Raw genomic sequence first — 23,629 nt, 5'->3', positions numbered from 1 at the left:
TGCAGTTTGTTTGAGGATTAAAATCAAGCCTATTTATATACAGAGTGTTTCACCGAACACGTTCAAAATTTATTTTAAGGTTGCCTGTGGCAGATAGCCCAATTCTAGTTAATGAGTTGGTGTAATCGAAGAGGCGGACATTACTTGCAAAAAAAATTGAAATGCATATTCGACTATTCAGCAAAAATTCACTAATTAAGTTTTTAACTAATTACCTGGTGCCCCATATTTCAATTTACAAATTGTAGTCGGGGAGTTCGCAAGGCACTTGGAATTTAATTCTTGGGATGACACCAGTTTCGAGATATTAATCCCCGAACTTTGTGGAGAAATGCATTGGTGTTCCAGTTAATTTTGTGTTTCAATGCTAAAGCGACGTTTTGTTTAACTCGAATCTGGTGTTATCTCGAAACTGGTGTTATCCCGAGAATTCGTTCCAAGTGGGATTGCCTTGCGAACTCTATGGCTACAATTTGTAAATTGCAATATGGGCCGTCAGGCAATTAGTTAATAACTGAATTAATGAACTTTTGTTAATTTGCCGATTATGCATTTCAATTGCTTGTGCACGTAATGTCTGCCTCTTCGAGTAGACCAGCTCATGACCTAGAATTGTGCTATCTGCCACAGGCAACCTTTAAGAATTTTTGAAAGTGTTCGCTGAAGCACCCTGTATATTGAGCAAAAGGGAAATAGGACAACTGGTGACAGTCATCAGTATTGTCTATTATTTCACCAGATAACTTTCGCACACCTTAATGCTTTGTTGGGAACTAAATGTATTGTCTATGAATGCATTCAAATGAAATGCATTGTAACATATGATGATCTTTGCAGATTAGAAAAATTAGTTGATTTAAGATGGGAACGTTTTGGCCTTCGATGTTCATTTATTGCTAGCATGTGTATAACTTTAATAATAAGGGCAGAGTGGACTTTCACATGAAATTAGTCCTTTTGTTGTTACCAAGCAAATGTGTTTAGCACTTGAATGTCTTCATAACGGGTCTACAAAAGCACAAGCATATTTTTTGTTGATTATAAGTAACTATCAAACTTTTTTTTTTTTTTACATACTGATATATTTTGACACTATTTGGATTGTAGCGTATTATCATATTTTTCACATTCCTTATGTCTCTTATGTATGAGTTGGGGAATAATTTCTTAATGCATTTCCTGAGCTACTTCATTTTAGTCCTCTTCACAGCGCACATTGCTGTGCTCGTTGGTTCATAATTAGGCCTGTCATGACTACTTGCTGGCCATGTTACCTTGCACAATTTTAATGTCTGAGTGCTCTTCCATGATATAATTTGCGGTGTGTATAATTCATTTAGCTATGCTTAAATCTGTTGTAACTTACTAATTTATTAAATCAATGAAATGACTTTTTGTAAGCCTTACACACATTGTTACTTTGTTGTACATTGACTGTTCTTTAAATATGTCTAATTAGTATATTAATAGATACAATTATCATGCTTAGATCTGTTACATCTCTTTCACTAGTTTTGAATCACTGCAGCATGCAGAAAGAGAAATCTGAACTTTATGGTTTTGAATGTTTATAATAGGCGGCAAGAGCCTTAACAGAGTGACAGACAATGCATTTTCAAATAGCGGAAGGCTCAGAGTAGGCATTACTCCTAGGTCTCTGTTTCTTAAAAGAGCCACTAGAGTGCACTTGCCGGCTTTATGAAGGTAATTAATTTAGTCTCAAGTGAAGTGGCATAAGGCATCCCAAAACTGCTTATTTTAATGTGATAGCGTTAGGGGCCCCGTGTCCCAGAAAATCTGCTGTCGGTGTCGGCATGCGGCGTCTGCAGCTAAAAAAGAAAATCATGCCGAACCACCCCGATCACCCAGGCCTTCTGTGTGGCACACAGGCGCTGGTGAACTGCTGGAATATCTCAAAGTAAGATTTGTTAGAAAAATCGTAAAGTATGACTTAACCACAACCTACGGGCATGATAACGTTGGATTGTAATTTGAATGTACGAGAAAACATGATTCTGTTACGTGGAAACTCGTACACAAGCCCCTTTTCCAGCATTTCTACCATTGATACAGCGGCACGTCACAGTGGGTGGTCCTTGCAAAAATTACATCCAGATGGCGCTCGCCTCCTCGGCAGCAGCGCGCCAAGGCAAAGGTGCAGAAAAACAGAAAGCTGCAGTTGCCGGGAAGCCTGACAGGCAGTTAGGGATCTTTGAATGCTACCGCGTTCCACTCTTAAGCATCTTCCAAATTTTTGGTGATGAGGTAAAGAATATGGACTGGTTTAGCTATCACTTCTTGCAGTCTATCCTACACTGTCACTTTTGTGTGACAGCAAGCTGCTTTCTTACCAGGAAGAACATATTAGTATGAAAGCTTTACACTCAGCCGATCACAGTCAAATCGCTGGTGGCTCTACATGCGTGGCATAAGTTGATCAGCTCTTAGTGCAAGAATAGCCATTCAAAGTAGTAGTATGTTTGTGGCATTGGATGTGGTGTTGTGAATGCAAAATGTAGAGCACAATGTTACTGCTACTGTTTAATCTTATTCTAATAGACAGGATAATTTTGTAAGCAAAGTCAACAGTAGCTTGTTACGCTTGGACTAGATATCCACCTTTTCATTGAAAGGACTGAGGGAAGCCTTATTGCTTTTCACAGTAACACTTCCACATTGCACAGGGTATTCTCTTTCACATCTGTGCACTGCACTTCATACAATACAATGCTGTCATCACTTACCTGTTTAGCCCACATGTTAATGTATAATGCGACCTTCATGTTGTTGCTAGGCACAATTTTCTTTGTCATTCATTCATTGGATTTAGCATTGGTGGTACTTGTATTGTAAAAAAAAAGGCATTGGTGTCTCAATTGGTATAGAATTTATTTAGTATGGATGCCGAGTTCTTAGTAGAGTAACCTTGTTGGTCTGAGTTTGGTCCCTATCCTTGGCTTCATGCTCTTACATATTGCAGTGACTCAGCATCTTGCTGCTGAGCTTGAGGTTGTAAGCTCAAATTGTAGGTGCTGTGGGGCTGTGGTGTCTATGGGCAGAACACAAGATTCTTGTGTACCAAAATTTCAGTGCACATTACAGAACCCCAAATGGTTGAAATTAGTCTTGAGCCCTCCAATGTGGCACTACTGATAGCAAAGTTTCCCTTTGATATGTGAAGTGAATCAGTTGGTCCATATGGTGCATGCTACTCTAGTCTTCAAGCTCAAATCCCTGCTTAACTGCTCTCATTTCTTTCTGGTCTGTGCTGCTTAAGCACTCATTCAGACAATAGATGAGAAAACATTTGTCATCTTTTCTTTTTGTTTCTTGCCTGGTTTGTTCTTTTGACTGTGAGCCTCTCTACACCCTGCTGCCTTTTGTTTCTACTGCCCAAGTCTGGGACTAACCACTTACCGCATGTCCTTCCCTGTGCTTCTCTTTTTTTTTTCTCCCCCGTGTCCATCCTCAGAACCACCTCTGGAACGAAGGAAAAGACAGGCTGAAGAATGCCTTGTCTCCTGGAAGCAGCCCGCCTCGAAGCCCATCTCCGTCCTACCTGAATGAGAGCATGGGCTCGCCCCCTACCAAGACTGTGCGCCTCGGCAAAGGTGCAACCGCCGCCTTCTGTCACGACTTCTCTGAAGATGAGGAGGATGAAGAGGAACCAGAACTGCACAATGACGAAGCGAGAGACTTGGCTGCGCTTATCAGAGCTTAGGAGTGTTTTTAAATGACAGACGGCCTTGAGGTTTTTGGAATTGTACTTCGTCAACGATTTTCCTTGCCCTGGCAATCTGTGCCTGCTGGCAGACCAGGACGTGTCGTGGATGAGTGGCAGGCACAACCAGCGTACGACCCCTTCTTTTTTCTGGAAAAGAAGGTGCACGTGAAAGTGGAGGCCTGCTAAAATGCACGCTCATTTTTTGTCTTCCTGCTGAGTGCCGGTGGAGTGAGCTTTTACCACTGCCTCTACCATTGTCTCTCTCGTGGTATGGAAGTGGACACTGCGCCAACTCTCATTTCTTGACTGTAGAAATGAAAATGGTGGGGGCATGTGCCGTTTTTGTGGGCTGAATGAGGAGTGTAGGCTGGTAAAAAGTCTATCCAGAAGGCTGGCAGAGTATCTCGACAACGGCCTTGCTGTGGGATGTGTGGATAAGCTGACCTTTTTTTGTTATGCATGCAGAAATAAGATAAAGCACTTCCAGTTTCTTTTTCCAAAGTTAGTTTGTTAATATATTAGCAAGGTGCAGGGCTTCAGCCAATGTCCATTGTATTTATGCTTCTGGCTGTATTGCTGCTGTAACCATCCATGTAGGCTACAAGGAGGTGCTCCTGTGTTACATTGCCTCTGGTCGTTGAGCTGTGAATCGCCTGTGTGTTCATGGTCTGCATGCACTATTTATGTTTGCCTGGGTGTGAAAAAGGCTTGTTATAAACAAAAGATCTTGTTTATTAGGTCCTTATCTTTTTGAGTTCTTCAGTTATAAGATATATCTATGAAAAGTTTGTGCTGAATCATGGTTTGTGATTCCATGTTCATGAATGTGCTAGTGTCTTGACTGTGTATGTGCAAAATGTACACAGCAGTTCTTACTTCATTTTTCCTGAAAGATGTCTTGAATGAAGGGTGGGAAGGGAGATGTGTGAGGTCTTTTCTGCTATGTGCCTAATGGTGACTTGACGCAGGAGCACTGTGTGACAGGCTTTCTGCTTCTGAGGAACAGAAGCTGAATGCAATGCCGCAGATGCAGTCTCGGGCTGATGCGGCCCTTTTTAATTTTTTTTTCTCGGGACGAAAAAAAACAAAAAAAAAATGCACATGCTGAGATAAAGCTATCACTGGAATTCATGGAATATCATGGAATTTAATGTGGTTAGATTTAATCCTGACCAGCATGTCATGTAGCTTGAGAATTACCACGGTAGCTCAGTGGCTGTGGCATTGCACTGCCGACTATGAGACCGCGGGTTCTATTTTGGCGGCCGTGGTGGCTGCATTCTAACGAAGGCAGAATGCATAAAGGCTCGTGTAATGCAAAAAGGCTGAGGTGGTAAAAATTAATCCAGAGCCCTCTACTGCATCCCCCATACCTAGGGTTCTGCGTTTTTGGATTGATCCGAGAACGTTGAAAAAACACTCGTCGGTAAAGAATTGATGATTCAGATTTATCCGAAAAACTCCCAATTTAGGCGCTGTTGTAATCACATGACCGTGCTGCGACAACATTTGCGGTAGAAGATTGTGAGAAGCTGAAAACTTTCATTCTGACAACCCAACTCCTTGCACAACCTGGCCATCAAAACTGAGCTCTTTGGCCACATCTGGCCCTTGCGCCAATAAACCACATAATCATCAATCATCAACTGAGATTCCTAAAGAAAAATTTAAATGAACTGCTCTCAGTAATGAAGGAAGTAAAAAAAATTTTGTGCAGAAACTGTAAACGATGATTGTCAACGGAAGCAGATAACAAAACACTTTGAGGAGGCTATTTGCTTTATTAAAGGAATGATGTGCTTGACAACGTATATTTGTTGCAGTGAGGATATATACAGTGTATACCGCTTATAACGTAAGTCGCCGGAGTCGCGAATATCCGCACTATGCAAGCGGTGGTACCGCACTATAACCAAAGCAACAGTTTTCAAGGCCCACACACATGCAAAACATGTGCACCGAGCCGCCACGCGTATGCGACAGTCGAGGAATGTGGCTAGAACGTTTGCATTCAATTTACAGTGGAATCTCGTGAATTCGAACCAAATCACGTGGTTCGACCGGCATTGCTCCGGCACCGCCATAGAGTAAAAGCTTAGGAGAGACCCCTCAATGTCGCATGCGAACAAAACAAAAAAAAGATTTAAAAAAATAAATAAAAACGCGGCGGAAATTTTACCCCCTCTCAAATGGCAAGGACGCCGATTCTGCGTTGCGCCGGAACATGCGTGTACGTGCCGACGTCTCAGCCACGCTACCGTAGCCACACGTAGAAAATGGCAGTGAACCCTTCTTTCTCCTTTATGCTTCCTCTACTTTTTAGTCACGTGTTGACCTTGCACGCTGCGGCTACGGCGCAGAGGGAAGTAGCGGTGCTATCCCAGGCCGGGCCAACGAAACTGCCCACGCCTGCAAGCGCCCGCTTCCCGATAACGTCAGAAAACGAAACTTCGGGGGGCTGGCGCCGGGCCGGCTGGGAGCGGCGGCGCCTGCGGGTGCGCACGGTGACAGCCGAAAGTGAGGGAGCTACGAGGGAGGGCGAGGGGAGCCACCGAAGCGGCGGAGTTGCCGAGGCGAAATCTGCTTCCCTGCCACCCTCCTCCCTCACATTCCAAGGTTTCCGCGTGCGCCCTTCGCCGTGCCGTGCCGGCGCCGCCCGTTCCCTCCTGAAGTTTCGTTTACTGCCGTTATCGTGAAGCGAGCATTAGCTGGCGTTGGCAGTTTCGTGGCCCTCGCTCGCTATGCGCGCCGTGATAGTTTCTCTGCACTCAAGGTTCTGGTTTCAGCCTCACTGGCTGTCGTTCTCACCCGTGCCCTTCTCCTCCACTTCGTCTCTTTCTTCCTCGAGCACTCCTTGGGCGGCCTGTTTGAGGGGAGCGTTCGCTGTCTCCGCTGACTTCCGTACTCCCAGGCAGCCGTACTGTAACCGGATTTCGTTTCCCGCAACTGCAGTATAAGCAATATGTGTATACATGGGAGTGCTATGGAAAATTAACGGGGAGTCTGAAAAGACCGCACTAGATCCGGTCCTGCACTATAAGCGGTTACGGTATAAGTGGTCTATACTGTAGATAGTGTTTGTTGTTTCATTGTGTAATTCCGTAGAGCTATGACAGTTGGCGTTTGGGCAACGAACACATAACGAGCACAGTCTGTGCTCCCTTTGTGGTCGATGCCTTTGTTCCAACTTCCCGACTGGCAACTTCCGACTGCCAGCCTCTGATTACGCAACAGGCCAAAGAAAGCTATTCTCCTTAAGGCTGAAATCTGAGTCTACACTTTTGCATATTGTGTGCAATCTGGTTGCCATGCGCCTGCAGGCTCTGCCAAGTCTGTGGATTAAGTCGTATTTTACCTCATTAGCGCAGACATTGACTGCTTGCTGAAACATTGTAGACGAGTAGGAGTGCTGTGAAGTCATTAATAGCTGAGAGTACTACACTGCTGTTGCAGAGAAGTGGAGCTGGGCTGTGCGATGAAACACTCCCTGCATGCACTGCACCAGCGAGTCATTCTTGACCATACTTGGATTGCAAGCCCCAACGTGAAGGCTGAACTGCCAGCAGTGTCGACATGCAATGAGCATTTGTTTTCTGCCATTTTACTAAGTGGCATGACACTACCTTGCAGGCAAGAAAGTTGGCATATACTGTTGAAAATTGTTAAGGCTGTAGTTTTCTGGAGAATACATTACTGGCCTGTTTCATGCACTGTACAGGATTTACAAGCTTCTACTGCTAAATGTTGGATGGGTGTTCTCGTTTTATTTCTTGAAATTGCAAAGATCCTGCCGCAATTGTAGGATTCCAATAGCAGTAAATATGAATGGTATGCTACAGTCAATTCCAGCAGTGATAAATACTTGTGCAATTGAAAATAGTAACTCTAATCTTAAAAAACTTTCCTGTGGGAGACTGTTTCTTTTGCAATCAAGGTTGTTTTTCACGTATTGACGAACTAATGTGGAATATAATAGTAAACATGCTGAAAAACAATTTCATCGCACTCTAAAAGAAAACTGTGATGAACTACGATATTTGCTGAAAAAATAAATCATCAAAATATATATTGCCCAGAAATAAACTCTGGAAAATGCAGAACCCTACTTGTAGCCCACTGTATGGCTTCACAATGTTAAACCCAAAATTTAATTAGAAAATCTATTGAAAACCTTGAAAATATTAACTTTGTGGTAAAAGGAGAAGCGTTGGTAATGGGTCACACACAGTATTTACTGTACAGAAGGATGGCTGAATGCAAATGTTTGTTGTTGAACAGAAGAACGGCTGAATGCAAATGATTGTTGCTGAATGGTGATTAAGAGTGTGTCTACTGAAGTAGCATGCCTTTTTAATTACAGGGATACCATAGCCCTTAGGTGAAATTTTAGTTCTCATGCTTTAACATTTGAACCTGTTTTAAATTTATATGTACACAGCTTGAGAGTGGTGTAGATTTTTGCTTCTGGTTTTCATTATTGCAGGGAAGTCTGTGTGAAACAGTTTGTCATAATAGTAAACATATGAGAGACGCACAGGACAAATGGCATCTTTTCTTGCCGACTCTTGCATAGCTTCATCCTCTTCAATGAAGTCATAAAATGATGTGTGTTACATTGGTCTTCAGGCATGTTTGCACGCTTGGCACTGCCTGTTTTTTTTTTATGTGTTTGGCTCCAACATGAACTACTGCATGCATGGTCTTGCTATCACTTTGCATTTTTTAGGACCGTTTTTGTTAGCTATAGTAGTTGCATGTTCATGCAGTTGCAAACAGTGTGCCTTTAAAAACAATATGACTGCATAGTGTCACATTGTTTCCAGCTATTCTGGTAAAATAATATATTCACAAGTACAATGTCTGCATTTGTGTATGTTCACTTTCTGTAATTCATGTTTTGTCTTTCTGTGGAATACGCAAGTTTGAGTGCAATAGTCTCGCGAGCAGCAGTGTTCACACCGTAAATCTCTTTGCTCTCTATAGGCTATGCGTACATGACTAGGCAAGGCATCTTTGTAAAGTTATGTGGCACATTTGGTGACCAAAGCTTTGTTTGTGATGCATTTTGGAACATTGACCTTGATTGTGCACATGTGCACAATATTTAGTCACAACAGCTATTTATATTGGGGGCATTGGATGTGGTTGAGATTCCTTTGTTTTTTTTTTTTTGTCACTGTGAGAATTCTTTTCAGAATGTTTTACAAGATGATGTTTTGTGCAACAAGACTTGAAATTAGGATTGCTGCTGAATTTCAGTGTTCTGAATTATTAGAAATAAAAAGTATTGCACAAAAGACATTGCACATCACGCACATTTTTATTCGTCATGACACAAGGAAAGAGACGAACATGATATTGTATTAGTAGTCATCCACTGTATATGTCAACACAGAAACAGAACAAAACATCCACAGTTCTATAAACGCAGAAACAGAAATCAAATGCTTGGCTATCCGCCAAGATACAGTGTAAGCACTCGTAACAATGTATGACACAACCATCTAAGGAGGTAGAGAACTACTTGGTTGTAATGATTATGAGGATACATCATGGACAGGCATGCATGCTAACTGGTTCAGGTATCGTATTCACACTTTTCTTTTGTGCTGTTCTACATTTGGTGTTTAAACCTTGTCTGTATGCCTATATTCACTTGTCTTTGCACACGCAGAAAGTTGAACCCTTCTGTCCGTGCTGATTCGGTGAAAGGCATCAGAATGTGTAGGCCTCAACAGTATCTAGGAGAGCAGGCCTGCGCGGTGCTCACGTGTGATACAGAGCCACGTAAATTTGAAAGGATTGGGATACAAATATGCTTCTTACAAACAGGATATTTACTTGTGCAACAGGTATTTTAGCATACATGCATGCTTGGGAACACACATGATTGCATGGTTGCATATACTGTACACATGCATTGTTTTCAACGGCCTAGTTTTGCATCTTTTGTATATTTTCTCTTTCTTATAAATTTATGTAGCTCTATACACCCTTTGACTTTCCAAGATTACACATCTAAAAACACATACATCCATATTTATATATGTATATAGCCATAAAAAGCACATGCTTTTCGCAGTAGGTCTGTACTGTGGGACACTGTCACATTAGTTTGTAATGCAGCCTAAGGTTAGAGGTTGCTGAATTCAACATGGAGCAAGGTCAGGAATACATCTTGTCTACATTAGGCAGTATTTACAAGCTTCACGCTGGCTCTTGGCACGTATGTTCGAATGGCCGTCTCTTTTTGCATTAAAGGACAGACACTGGTCATCTAAGACAGTAGTGCTTGCACATCTAGTACTGCCTCAACAAGGTCATCTTGGTTTAGTGACAAGGGGGTTAATGTGACTCGAAGGGTGCCATTCGTTTAAAGATAGTGCACATTAGCGTGCGGCTTCTGAAGCTGTGGTCTTTCCATTTATGTCAAGGAGAAAACCCCTCGGGACTTCAAAGTGTTTTCATCTTCATTTCTTATTTGATTTGCTGTTTGCTGCAGAGAAAGGGACTGGTCAGTAGTGCCCCCAGATCTCTGCCAGGTGGGGGGGGGGGGGGGGGGGGGCGGGGTTAATTTGTGTGGTGTGGGGGGGAGGGGGCGCAAGCACTTTGCATAATATCCAATTTCCTTGCCTTAGCCAGAGGAATCCAACAGCAAATAAAATGCCTAATAATTATAATAATGACATAAGGATGATGACGATGGCTATTTCTTCAGCGTGTTACTGATAGTAATTTAAGAGTGAAGAATAAATACAAGACACTGATATAGTGTGGTTAAGTAAAATTCGATCTCAAGCACCTTCTGAATTGTAATGACAATGCCAACAGAGCACTGAAGGTGCACGTTGAACTGGTGGGGCTGGACGCGTGGGGGGGGGGGGGGAGTTACCGAACCCCCAGGTCGGTTGCCGCCGCTGGGACTGCTGGTAATCGCCGAGCATGCCGAGTGGAGCTTTGGATGCTTTGCCGGGAAAAGAAGGGTTTAACTTAGACCTTAGGTTGAATATGAATTGAGCTGTCAATCGCATTCGTTTAACTGTTGTTAAAACGAATGCATGCACTATGAGTGGATTTTTTTATTTCCAAGAAGAGACATACTGCATGGCTGCTTATTTAGTATGTGAAGTTCATGGGCCTTGCCTTTTGTGTGACCAGAGCATGTTAACTGCCCTCTTTTCGCTTCACTGCTGAACTGAATGTAACTGAAAGGCGCAATTTGATTTGCTGGAATGACAGCATGAATAAATGACTTAAACCTAGGTTGGCATTTGGAAGGTGCCTCAATTTGTGCTGTAATGGTGAGTGATATGTTATTCAGGGTAAGTACTGCATATGACGGGCATGTTTTCAAAAGGATTCTTTTTCTTTTATGATTGTGTTCATGCGAGCCATTGCGCCATGTGGTTGCAAAGCCCTACTGCGCGAGATGAAATCGGCTGAGGCGGCCGCATTTCGATGGGGGCGAAATGCAAAAACACCCGTGTGCTGTGCATTGGTTGCACGTTATAGAACCCCAGGCGGTCAAAATTAATCTGGAGTCCCCCTCTACGGCGTGCCTCATAGTCGTATCGTGGTTTTGGCACGTTAAGCAACATAATTTAATTTTGGCGTCATGTGGTTGATGCTGGTCGTAATGGCAGCATGGCGGCGTGCGAGCAGACGAACGTCGAAAAGGATGGCAAATCATTATGAAGCACGGCCGCACGATGGTTTGTCTTCATGTCCAAATATGTAGTGCAAACTCAAAATTCGGCGAAAACAAGTCTGAGCCTTTGTTTACCAAAAAGAATTCCTGAAAACGCAAAGGCATGCGTTCTACTGTTAAACTGTTTTCGTGCTGTTTGTGCTCTCTTAGCAAATGGGACAATTTTGACAAATGGGACAATGGTGCATTAACGCAACAATCTTAAAATTTAGCCCTTCGCTGCTCGTAACTGATGTCATAACTAGTACGTGAACTACTAGAGCTGCACTGGGAAGTCATCTTGGATTAGGAGGTACACTTCGCTGAAGTAGTTATATCACAAACCAATGTTTATTATCTTGCAGAGGGGCATCGCTAATAGGTCCATTGTCATTTAATTGTTAACATTTGACATATACATTTTAATCAAAATTACACGTGCATCTACAAAGCCGCATATTGCGTTTGTGTGGCGTGGGGCTCCAAGTTTTGATGGGTTTACAGTGAACCAGCAATGACCTCGCTCGTGACAAACCGTTGCTTCCAGAAATGTGTTAAATATTTCCTTTGTAAGGAGGGACTATTTTCAGATAGATGCTCGCAGATTCTCGCCGACCTCGCAAAATCTCGACAAGATTAGCCCGTCGCAGACCATCAGATAAGGAATCAACCTTTTGCGCCACTGATAGGTCACTGTATCGAGCCCTCGATATGTCGACTCTAAGGCAGACATTGGTGCATGCCAATACACGCGACCTATTCAGCGCTCTTAGCACGGGCGCGGAAGTATAGGCACCTAGCACCGGCCAGAGGGCGCTGCGACACTTCCATTTAACACGACAAAACAAGCCAAGAGAAGAGGCAGCTTTGCTTCATAGCTAGTGTGAGTGTAATCTCGCAGAGCTTTTGCCGAGCGGCGTATGCGCATCGCGTCCCTCCCATTTTGTTGAGTTGAAGCGCGCTACTGAGTCACAGAAGCGCATGTAAGGGACGCGCAAGACACGTGGACAAGCGCTTCTCCACGCGTCGTGGCCGTCCTTTCCGTGGGCTCTTGTTGCTCAGTAGCGCGTTTAAACATGTGCAGACACGTACACTGTTCAAGGGGAACATTCGAGTGCAGAGCATGTCCAGATTTTTTTCCTCTCTCTCTCTCGCAAGAGTTCAATCGCCTTGATTTGCAGCAGATAACTTGTGGTTGGTGGCTCCGACTCCTTTCGAAACGCCCAGCTGTGCAGTACACTGACATTGCTTGCGCAGCAACTTGCAGCTAGGGCGCTAGCAAAGTGAGAGCCGCCCATTTGAGTGTTGTCTTTAACTGCGGACTGCACTACAAACAACTAGATCCAACCTTGGCCCTCCCGTTTTGCTTCCACCGCTCTGTGTTCTGGCGCTGCTGTCACTATAAAATAATTTTTTTTTATAGCTTCAGCGAAGAGTTGCGCTGCGCATGGCTTGGATATATAGTTAAGGTGGCTAGCATGGTGAATGACAGCCGATGATAGAGACGCGTCCCGAAGTGTAGAGAACTGTCGGGTGGCGTTTAATTCAGCGCTGTATTCCGTGTTAATGACAAAGACTGTGATGGAAGAGGATCCAAACACGGGCCAAGGAGGAAGAAGCATCTGCCATCTTCTCCGCCAGAGGAGCAGCCGAGGCTTACTCATGGAAGTCGTGCAGTTGTCGCGTTGACTACTTTCCTTGACACTGCATTTCTGAACCGCAACATACAGTTAAATATGATTTAAGAAAAGAGCGGAAAACCAGAAAACGGCGTATTCGATGTAATTAGCACACTATACATGCTTACACATATGTTCGGGTGTAGCCAACTATTTGGCAAGCGCATACATCGGGCATATAAACCTGGAAGTGTTTTAGTGTGGCCTAAATACTACATACAATTTCTTTTGTTACGTTCTTCGGCTACCCGCCGCGGTGGCTCACTGGCTGTGACGTTGTGCTGCTGAGCACAATTGGTCGCGAGTTCGCTACCCGGTCGCATTCCAATATGTGATGAATGTGAACACGGTGGTGTACCGTGCTACGGGTGTGCGTTAAAGAGCACAGGTGGTGAAAATTGATCCTCACTCCTCCACTATACAGCGTCCCTCATAACTGACTGTGAAGTTTTGGGACGTTAAACTGCATCATTAAGCCCCTTGTGTATCTTATGCAGTGCTAAAAGCTATGGCGGATTTATTGACCAATCCAAGATCACGAAATTGCCAAGGGTCACAGTTCCATCTATCGACCCTCACAGTTGGTCTGACTCAGACTTGCTTTCTGGAGCTCAAAATGTGCGATAAATATTATTATCATTCTTTTGTCGAAGTCAGTGTATGTACTGTCGTCGTCCGCGCTCGACCGGCAGCCTGGGAGGTGTCTCCGTGCTGGAAGACGTATTAGCAATGTCTTTCTGAAATGTATTGGCTGCACCCCTTAACACCTCTTTAAGAGTAGAGTTTCTAATTGCTTGTATCACTTCAGCGCGAAGACACCGAGTTGTAGATTTTTACGGAGACGTACCGGATGACCTTAGAAAGGAATTGAGAGCAAAACAATAACTTCAGTTGCATAATTCCTTCGTACGTTTGTTGCACTACGTTTTCTTTCAATGCGCGATCTTGGTACACTTCTTGTGGAGTTGGACCTTGCCACAGTCTCGTGACACATGTGACTAACACTGATGTGAAAGTCGCGTTCCCAAGGCGTACGGGGTGCACTCACTGCACGCTTACACGCCATCTTTCTATCTCACGATTTTATCTTCTTAGCACGTCTGCGTTTTGCCGCGGTGAATGCAAGCGGTAGGAAAAGACACCAATGAACGCGCGTTCGTGCCTGTGAGTCAGCTTTCTCGCTATACAGGAGGCCCCGTTACAGTGAATCAACCGGGATTAGCATTGTATCATTATCTTTTTCTTACCTACGAGTTGAATCGAGATCGGGATCGCTTCAATATTGAGCGATTTATCATGTCGCCAATTATCCAAGCCTGTATACAAGCGTGTATGAATGAGCTGCGTGCATTGACGAGGATCGGAAGCGTCCAGACCGGAATCAATATAGTATAGGGATTGCAGCCAAGGTTGAAGGTTGCTCGCAAAACTCTTGCCACAAGACGTGAACCGTCGGTATTGCGGACGTAGCTTGGATTGCAGCTTGGCGCCTGCTTGGGTGTGGTGTGCGTTTCTTAAGTGCAAAGGCACCAACGATTCTATATATCGTGTTTTTTTTTCGGTTGAACGCGTAAGAACGCCCTCAAAACCGGCGCATTGGGTTCGCTATATCCGGTATTACGCTATAACGGGGTCCTGTACTGTATAGGGCGCGCACGATCCTCAAGATCCCGCACCAGAGAGCGACGAAAGCCCCGTGATGGTATATATATTGCAGCTGGAACAACAGACCCGTTGAAAAATACGTCTACGAGGTGGCGGCAGCATCGGCTCGGGCGCGAGGAGGAGCCGCCAACGCGGCGGTGTTCGAGTCCACGCCTTCCTGGCAGAGCCTGGCCAGCTTCCGGTATGCGAGTGGTCCTAGCTTGCGCGCCGTGGCATACAGCTTGTCGGCGGCCCACGAGGCCGGGATGCAGGGGCAGTTTGCGGGTCCCGGCCAGTCGAGGCCGAGCTTATGCAGCAGCTGTCGAAAGTCGGCGTTCTTGAGCGCGCTCGACTGCACCTCGCTGAAGGCGATGATGGGCACACTCTGGCCCAGCAGCGTGTAGTGCAGGGCCACGGGCTCGGCGTCGTCCATGGGTCGGTTTTCTGCGAAGTTTCGACAGAAAGACATTAATTGACTTGGCAGCGGCCGCCCGACCCACGAGGAAACCAACATGGTTATTATTTTTTAAATGCGAAATGAAGCCACATTTAACCCTGCAGTGCCCAAGAATTTCACATCAAGAAAAAAATTAGAACTTGTTCACCTTTGCTTCTGGCCACGGAGAGTTCATTTGTACGAATACAATGAAATTTTATTTGAGTTAAAGCTTACTTTTGTATAGTAATTAATTAGTTATTGATTTGATGAACTATACCCAACTTGGGGGAGGGGAACTTGCTCCAGCGTATGAAAAACGTTCCTAACTTCTATGGGCTGTGCCTTTAGTTTCCTATCCCTAATTTAAAATGTTGAGGTATCAAAACCGCTTAGCATATGATACGTTAGACATGGTTAAGTACGCATGGCAAGGAGGGGTGCAGCATAGGCGCGGAGAAAAACAGAAGGCAAGGGGGGTGGGGCTATGGTTTTGTGGCAAGAACGCCTTCGGAAGTACGCGGATCTCGCACTTCGCAATGTACGACGGTATATTTCCTGTAGGTATGGCAACGAGAACAATTAGTTTCCTACGGATATGCACAGAACAGTGCCGTAAGAAGGCTATTTGTTGGTCGTGTGAGTAGGTGCTCTCCCTAAGAACGGAATGCAAATGCTTCTGAGTACTTTTCTGGTCGGAATCGCAGCGGGAAGAGAAGCGTAAGCTATTACTTTCACGAAACCGCAAAAATCACTTGTGTCTTCTGTTCACACCTTTTCTATCTTCTAGTCGCTCGAGTAAGGTAAAGCGCTCTATGAAAAAAAAAAAAAAGCGAAAAAAAAAACCGGAAAGAAAATGCAGATGCAAAGCACATGTTGGAAGTTACGTGAAGCGGTAATTTAAACGCTGTACAACCAGTGTGTCGGAACGGAACGAACACAAAAAGGAAAAAGAACGATATTTTTTACCGGAACGAAAACGTAACCGAAACGTTATTTATTATTTTGTTCCGGAGGGAAACCGAAATATTTTTTTATCGGTTTTCGGTTCAAGGGGAAAGTCGGTAAGCTGCAACAACCGACGTCAGGCAAGTGCAGCGATCTCGTGCAGCGATAGTGTGAGCGATAGCCGGTCGAGCGCTCCACTAATCTAAGCCTGCCGCTCGGTAAACTAGCAGATCGGCATCGTAGCAAAACCCAGGGCTTGCGTGCTGAAGAGCTCATCTTTTCGTCTTCTACGGGTTATTAGATCTTCTTGGAGGTTGCGATAATCTTAGATCTGGCAGGTGGTTGCGGGAGTTGGGGGACGTTGGGGGACGTTGAGGCGGACTTGGGAGAAACTGGAGGGTTTATTTACATTATTTACAGTGAAAATATACAAAGTAAGGAACAGTCATACAGTGATCGACGGCCGGCAGCAAATCGGACGCTGCGGCCCGTGGCAAGAAGAGGAACCTTCTTCTCCTTGATTTGTCGCTCTTTTAACCCCTTCGGTCTCTCGGAGTCTCTCGGAATTCCTCGAATTCTGTTGAGGTTCTTCGGGGTCTCGTCATTTTCAGCCAATCGTCGAGCCAGCTCAGGTGTCGTCATTTTCCTCCCCTGGTATTGGCCCGTGCAAGTGACGTCATATTCGGCCAATGGGGACGCTCTGAGGGCTCCATTGTCCGATGGTTGATTTGCCTGCGGCGTTGCCTCCTCGCCTGGAAGCGCTCAGCTGCCGGAGACCGGATGTTCTCGGAACGATCCTCCAGAGCTGCAAACCGCTTTGCTCTCGACCAAGGCCTCCTACCTGGAACCGTGCCCGTCTCCCGTTGCACTTTTGGGAAGAGTCAAGCAGGATGAGAGGCAATAGCTTGATGTGAGGCGCATGAGGGGAGGGTGTCGCCAACCTGTCTAACGGGTCCGGTAGCGTGGTTGATGCGCCTCGGCGCACCATAATTGGCATGCGGCCTTTTGAGATGGTGGGGAAACTTAAGTGATTCCGGGAAAGGGTCCGTATCTAACAGGGTACAACGCTTTGTTACCGAAGCTTTTTTTGTTCGTTTATGTTCGTTAAGTTCGTTTTATCGGAAGAGCGGTCTCGCATTTCGGCGAGTACACTCGATGACGGGCTGCTTCTGGCATCATGCTCAGTGCCTGAACTCAAGGCACTGATCTTGATCTCAGAATTCATAATAGCGCGAAGCAAGGGCGGCCTCACCAGGCGCAAGCCATCGTCGTCAGCCGCATCACATTCGTGCTACCGTATCAAACGAGTCGCAAACTCGCGACTTGACTTGGTGCGCTACATCGCTCGCAAGCTCGGAAGCTGTGTGAAAATATCGGAAGCTGTGAAAAAAAAAGAAAAATTTGTTGAAGCACTTGTGTGCCGTAAAAACATGTTAGCGGGCCTTTTGCAAGGGAAACAATGGTTTAGCTTAAAAAATAAAACTGCTACCATGACTGCACTTCCAAAAACACTAAATGACGGACTACAAGAAAAAAACTATGGTTGTCACGTAGGCTTCCGCCGCGAATCCGAATTCAAAGCTTTCATTACCCATTTTGTATGTGCATTGCTTCGAAAGCTTACTCGTTGTTTCACTTCTGGTAACTTACGATAGCTTGTTTAGCAGACACAGAACAGTAGCAAGACTTTAACAATAGGTTGTAGTGAAATATTTGGTTATATAGGTACTAGTATTTTGAAATACCGAATATTTTCTTTTCGAATACAAATACAAATATTTAGCATGCAATATTCGGTTCTTATTTGGAACTTCGAATATTCGCCCACCCCGAGCACGCACCTAGCTTGGAGGAGCGGCAAAGAACGGGCACACACTCAGTGGCACACACTGAATGGCTAAACAAAAAACGAAATAAGGTAAATCAAAGAAACCTTTAAATAAAATCAACTATTCCATTAACAAGTTGGCGTGCTTTAAAAGTACCTATATATGAACCGACAGTATTTGTTCAGGTTTTATGTAGGAAATAATTTTTTGTTACGCATAACAGAGATGTGCTCGCTCGCACTAGAGAACTTGAGTTTGGCCTAGTTGGTGTTTACTGCATGACATGTTGACCGCTAATCAAGCACAAAGACAGAGAAACACGAAACGTCGAACATGAAACACGTGTCGTCGTTTCGTGTTTCTCTGTCTTTGTCCTTGATTATAGCGGTCAACATGTCACTTGCACTAGTTTGTCGGTCAGCGTACAAGGGTTATACAAGCTCGTTCTCTGGTAATTTCGTTCGGTGCACATATTGTCACGAAGTTAGCAATTGGCAAAACGGTGTTCTTTTAATCAAGGCTGACACTCGGAGAGCGCGCGTTCCAATACGCACTTCGTCGTACTCGTTCCAGCGGCAGGCGGTCGCAGGTGCCAGCCTGCCTCACGTCATTTCTCCCCTCTCAAAAGTCCCGGTCGGCTGGTTAATATAAAGTGCGTAAGGTAGCCGGACAGCTCTAATGGCAAGTGTGGTCACATAAAGCGAAGGATAACCACAACACTGCATAGGACGGCGAAGGGTTTGAAAGGTGCACTTCACTCGCAGGTGTAGTACGGCTTCGTCCGTACTACGTGTACAACTTCAGGGCGGCGACGTCGTCGGCTCAAGCGAGGATCAACACTTTGGGGCACGATCTCGTAATTCACATCGCTAAGCCGGCGCACAACCTCGTATGGCCCGAAGTATCGTCGCAATAATTTCTTCGAGAGCCCACGGTGACGGACAGGTGTCCACACCCCACACGTGGTCGCCAGGGTTGTACTGGACATTCCGCGACTCTGGTTGTAACGACGGGCGTCGGTGTTGCCTCGTCGGCGCCTCGCAGGCTTGCTTGGTCGCCCAGAGTTGGTCGTCGAGGTTGGAGCTACGCAGGGCAGCGTGCCATCTCGACGAGAGGGTCGTGGGGCTAGTGTTGGGGTATTGTTGTGTACAGTCCCAAAGCATGTGTGGAAGTGTGGCTGGCTGTGTCTTGCAGATATGGCACGTGGGATTGGGGTAAATGTCTGGGTAGATCTTGTTGTAACGGTGTAACGAGGGGTAAGTGTTGGTTTGTCCACTGCGTGTAAACTTTTTCAGTTTAGCGGCAAGTTCTCTGCTCATAACAGAGGTGTCCGTGCCAGTGTCGACTAAAGCTGTGACTTCGTCGTCTATGCTTACTAGCATATCGATGTTACGACGTGCCTTGGATCACCTGAGTACGTTTGAACGTCGGTCTGTTGTCGTCGCTTGCGTCGTAATGGAGGATATTCGGTACACTCGGCGACAGCGGCCTCATCTCCGGAGGTCGCTGAACTCAGTTTTCTCGGTTTACAGGGCTGGGCGAACGGCGCCTAGGGGCGTCTCGATGGAAGGCAGGATTCGGCTACCGGTATCGTGACGGAGCCTGTGAAATTGGGACGACTCGCGAGGTAGCTCTCGATCTCCAGGGGACGCTCACCAGGTCGTGGACGCGGCGCATTCGGGGAGAACCCACGGAGACCGATGCGTCGGTAGGGACACGTCCTGTATATATGGCTGGCTTCGCCGCAATGAAAACAAAGCGGACTGTGGTCAGGAGCGCGCCAGACATCACTCTTTCTTGGCCTGGACTCGTTGATGAACGGCGTATTACGACGCCTGAACCCGACTTCTGTCTGTTCTGCGGTGCGCACGACGTTTGAGGTGTTATACAGCGATGGACGTCTTACGGATTCCTTATACGTCATACTTGCTCCTGCTGCTGTGGTGCCCCGAAGCGTTCAGGAACTTGGATGGCTTGCCTGATCTCGTCTCGCACCATCTCTGCCACAGAAAGTCGCGCGACCGGGGGTTCGATCGCCTGCATTTTTTGGAGCTTTTCTCTTATGACCGCTTTTATTAATTCTCTCAGATCGCTGACGTCGCGTCCCAGTATCACGTTAGGGATGCCACTCGAAATTGCAGTCACGTTTCGATTGTAATGCCTGGCGCGCTGTTGTAGTGCCCTTTCCATTGCAGTGGCTTCAGCGAGAAAGTCCGCAAGCGTAGTCGGTGGGTTTCGGATAAGGCTGGTAAAGATTTCCTGCTTTACGCCTGGCATTAGGTGTCGGACTTTTTTGTCTTCGGGCATTGAAGCGCCTGCACGCCTGAAGAGCCGAGCCATATCTTCAATATACGCGGTGACGCTCTCATTAGGAGCTTGAATTCTTGCCTGCATCGCCAACTCCTCTCTCTCCTTTTTGTCGGCGCTGGTGTGGGCGGCAACTAACTGCCGACGAAATTCGTCCCACGATGTCAGTGTCGCCTCGTGGTTCTCGAACCACGTCGTTGCGGAATCCCCGAGAGCGAAGTACACATTACGCAGCTTGCGCTCTTGGGACCAACCGTTGAATTCGGCTACCCTTTAGAAGTGGTCAAGCCAGTCTTCGACGTCTTTAACAGCACCTCCGTGGAACACATTGGGTGTTTGCGGCTGATGCAAAAGGATCTGCGTCGGCGCGGCAAGCGCAGCAGTAGACGGTTGGTGCAGCGTCCTGGTAGGATCAGGTAGCAGACCGTGCTGTGGCTGGAGCCCTTGAAGATCACGGCTGGTACGGACGTGTGCAGGGGTGAGCTCTGTCGGACTACTCACTGGTGATGAGTCAAGAGTACGCTGCGTCTCGGGCGATCGTATCATTTACCCAGCACCTCCACCAGAAAATGTCACGAAGTTAGCAATCGAGGCCTTGGCAAAACGGTGTTTTTTTAATCAAGGCTGACACTCGGAGAGCACGCGTTCCAATACACACTTCGTCGTACTCGTTCCAGCGGCCGGCGGCCGCAGTTGCCAGCCTTTCTCGCGTCAATATAACCTTCGTATGTATCAACAAGTATATCCGCCGAGATGCTGAACGACCGAGCAGCTAGCAACCACGCCAAACCCGGAAGGGAAGGCAAGAAAAACTTTGCTTTAAAAGTTCTCACTGGTGAACGTTCTCGCGCGTTCTTCCGTGTCCCAATATATAAGGCATAGTCTGGAATTAATAACTCATAATTGCTGGTGAAAACAACGTCCACTTTGCGCTTGCGTCCAATTCTTTTAAGGTTGTACGGAGTTGCGAAAGTACAGTACATTCACACAATTGTAGTTTTATATCCTTAGGAACCGCGCCATATTCAACCTGCAGTAATCGCGATGAAGTGGTCGCAACATGATGTAACAAGAACAAAAAATGAAGTAATGATGCCTTATACTCTATCTGGACTTTGGCCATCTTCGAAATTCGATATCCAAAAGTCGCAGTTTTGCCCGAAAGGCGAAGTATTGATTGCGATAGCAAATTAGTAGACAGCTATACGAAGTAAGGATAGTCATTTTATCGGCCGTATAAAGTTGTAAATATTCGCTTACTAACTAAATAAACAAGCACGGTGTCACGTGCGCACAGGTAAACATGAACACATCTCGTTCAATGACCGCGGAAACTGTTTAAGACGATTGAGAAAGCGCGCCAGCAGCAGCGGGCAAATTGACCTTCGCGCTGTCTCGCGTCTCGCTTCAACGCGAACTAAACGTCGACAGCACAGCGCATACGAAGCTACCGGCACTCGGCGCATGCTCTTTTGCACTTTACCCATCGCAGATTGCTTTGAAGATGACGCCTCCGCGGGCGCACACTTCGGCCACAGAGCAGATCGCTGTCAAGATACGGTGCCCGCGCGGAAGCTCCGTCAGCAGCAGCCGCAAGAGCAAAACGCACCCCCCCCTCACCCTCTCCGTCGCCTCCTCCCCGTGCTAGAGTGACCTAGAATATTCTAGGTCACTCTACCCGTGCCCCGCGAGTGGACGAAGAGCGCGCGCTTCCGGCCACATTCCTCGCTCGCGTGCGCGAGATGAAGCTGCGGTTGCCGGCTCACCCTCGCACGCTTTCCCTCGCACACACAGCGTACGGCGCTCGGTGACGGTTTTATCGCCGTTGGACTTTATGCGGAACCTCACGGCGACGACGACGGTGACGGCAAAAATGCCCGTGGAGTGTCCATGTAATTGCTATCGCAATAAAAGAGACTCTAGACAGACTTGGAGTGCGTTTTATCAACGCTTGAGCACCAACACTGCGACTGACGCTAGCAGTGTGTTATTTTACGTCTACTTCTTCTTCTTCTTCTTCTTCTTCTTCTTCTTCTTCTTCTTCTTCTTCTTATTATTATTATTATTATTATTATTATTATTGTAACTAGTAGCAGTAGTAGTAGTATTTTTCTTTTGCATTTTCACACTTCCAGTGCGAACGAGGACAAGGGGCTTCATATAACAGTGCCTATCTCCATACCCGCCGCGCCTAGCTGTTGACCTTATAGCCTGCAGATGCGTAGGGACCGCGACGATTAGTTAGAAGAAGGTGACGATTAGAAGGTGACGATAAGAAGTGCATCGAAACTCGGCAAGCTTTGCTTTCCGTTACGTAACGGATCGCCTCGCCCAACCGTGCGGTAGATTGCTCCCAACCATGACAGTTCAGCGTGCCAGCTCACGCGTACACATTCCAAAGACCACTGAAAACGTTTTTGTAGCAGGCGTCAGGCCCACGTAGTGACGTCGGCGAGTGGCGAGCTGGAGGGTTAAGTTAGCCCCCAGAGAAAGCGCAGGTGGTAAAATCAAAATGTTCAAGCCTGTTTGGAGCCCCACGGAACAGTGCTTGTAATAAGTTCCAGTGATGAAGTACTTACTTAGCTTGACGTAGCATACTTCTAAGAACTTCTTCTGAATCCACTGAAGCTGTGGTTCGAATCCCATGCCTTTAAGTTTGAGTACCAAGTCTGTGATCTCTGACCGCTCCTCGCTCTCGATGTTTTGAGATTCCGGCTGTTCCTTAGGCTTCGAAGAATTTTCTAGAAACTGGAAAATAATAAAAACGAATTAAAATTGTATAATAGGTTAACGTTTCTTAAACGATCAAACCGGATGCATTCGATTCCTTTCTCACCTGTTTTTCTTTTTCTTCCAACTTTTCACATTGAGAATTCGAGATAACGCGCTTGTACTTCAGCTGGTCCAGTATCTGGAAGAAGGACGCAAACAAACGTCCAGGAATAAATAATTTTCTCTGACATTCACCAACATTAAACCACGCATTTGCTGTTGTAAGTTTCTCTTTAGGAATGACTTCATTAATTGACAGGTCACTTTTTATGTGAACACTCGGCACAATTATCTACTTTTTATGCGTACATTTCACATTGTTATCTACAATTAACCGCGATATTTTAAACCACACCAATTTTACGCAATATCTAGCTCGTTTGCAACAAGACTGATGCCAGTGGGGACTTTATGTCTTGTTATCGTTAATCTTCAAAAGGATGAGTGGACGTTTGCTCATAGTTTGACATTGCTTTTGGTTCAGGTGGGTTCAGATGGAACTGCCACGAGTGGCGACGGGTTGTGCGAAGCGCTCCACTCGCAGCTTATGAACAATACCCGCCTTGTCTATACATGTATAAGACCTGTATGACAGCACTGTCT

At 45.9% G+C, this 23,629-nt stretch overlaps 1 protein-coding gene across 1 annotated transcript in view; it reads right to left on the bottom strand.

Annotated features, from left to right (window-relative positions):
• Window positions 1-14,345: 14,345 nt before the first annotated feature.
• LOC119440479 (protein timeless) overlaps window positions 14,346-23,629 on the bottom strand; it is a 38,495-nt gene continuing 29,211 nt past the window's right edge. The window contains 3 exon segments of the mRNA XM_049661730.1: window positions 14,346-15,178; window positions 22,834-23,002; window positions 23,091-23,165. Of these exon segments, the coding sequence (XP_049517687.1) occupies window positions 14,838-15,178; window positions 22,834-23,002; window positions 23,091-23,165 (585 nt within the window). The 3' untranslated portion in view covers window positions 14,346-14,837.

The sequence above is a fragment of the Dermacentor silvarum genome, chromosome 2, assembly GCF_013339745.2.
Source record: "Dermacentor silvarum isolate Dsil-2018 chromosome 2, BIME_Dsil_1.4, whole genome shotgun sequence".
Taxonomy (NCBI): Eukaryota; Metazoa; Arthropoda; class Arachnida; order Ixodida; family Ixodidae; genus Dermacentor; species Dermacentor silvarum.
Note: the sequence above shows the minus strand (reverse complement) of the source record. Positions and strands in the feature narration are given on the sequence as shown.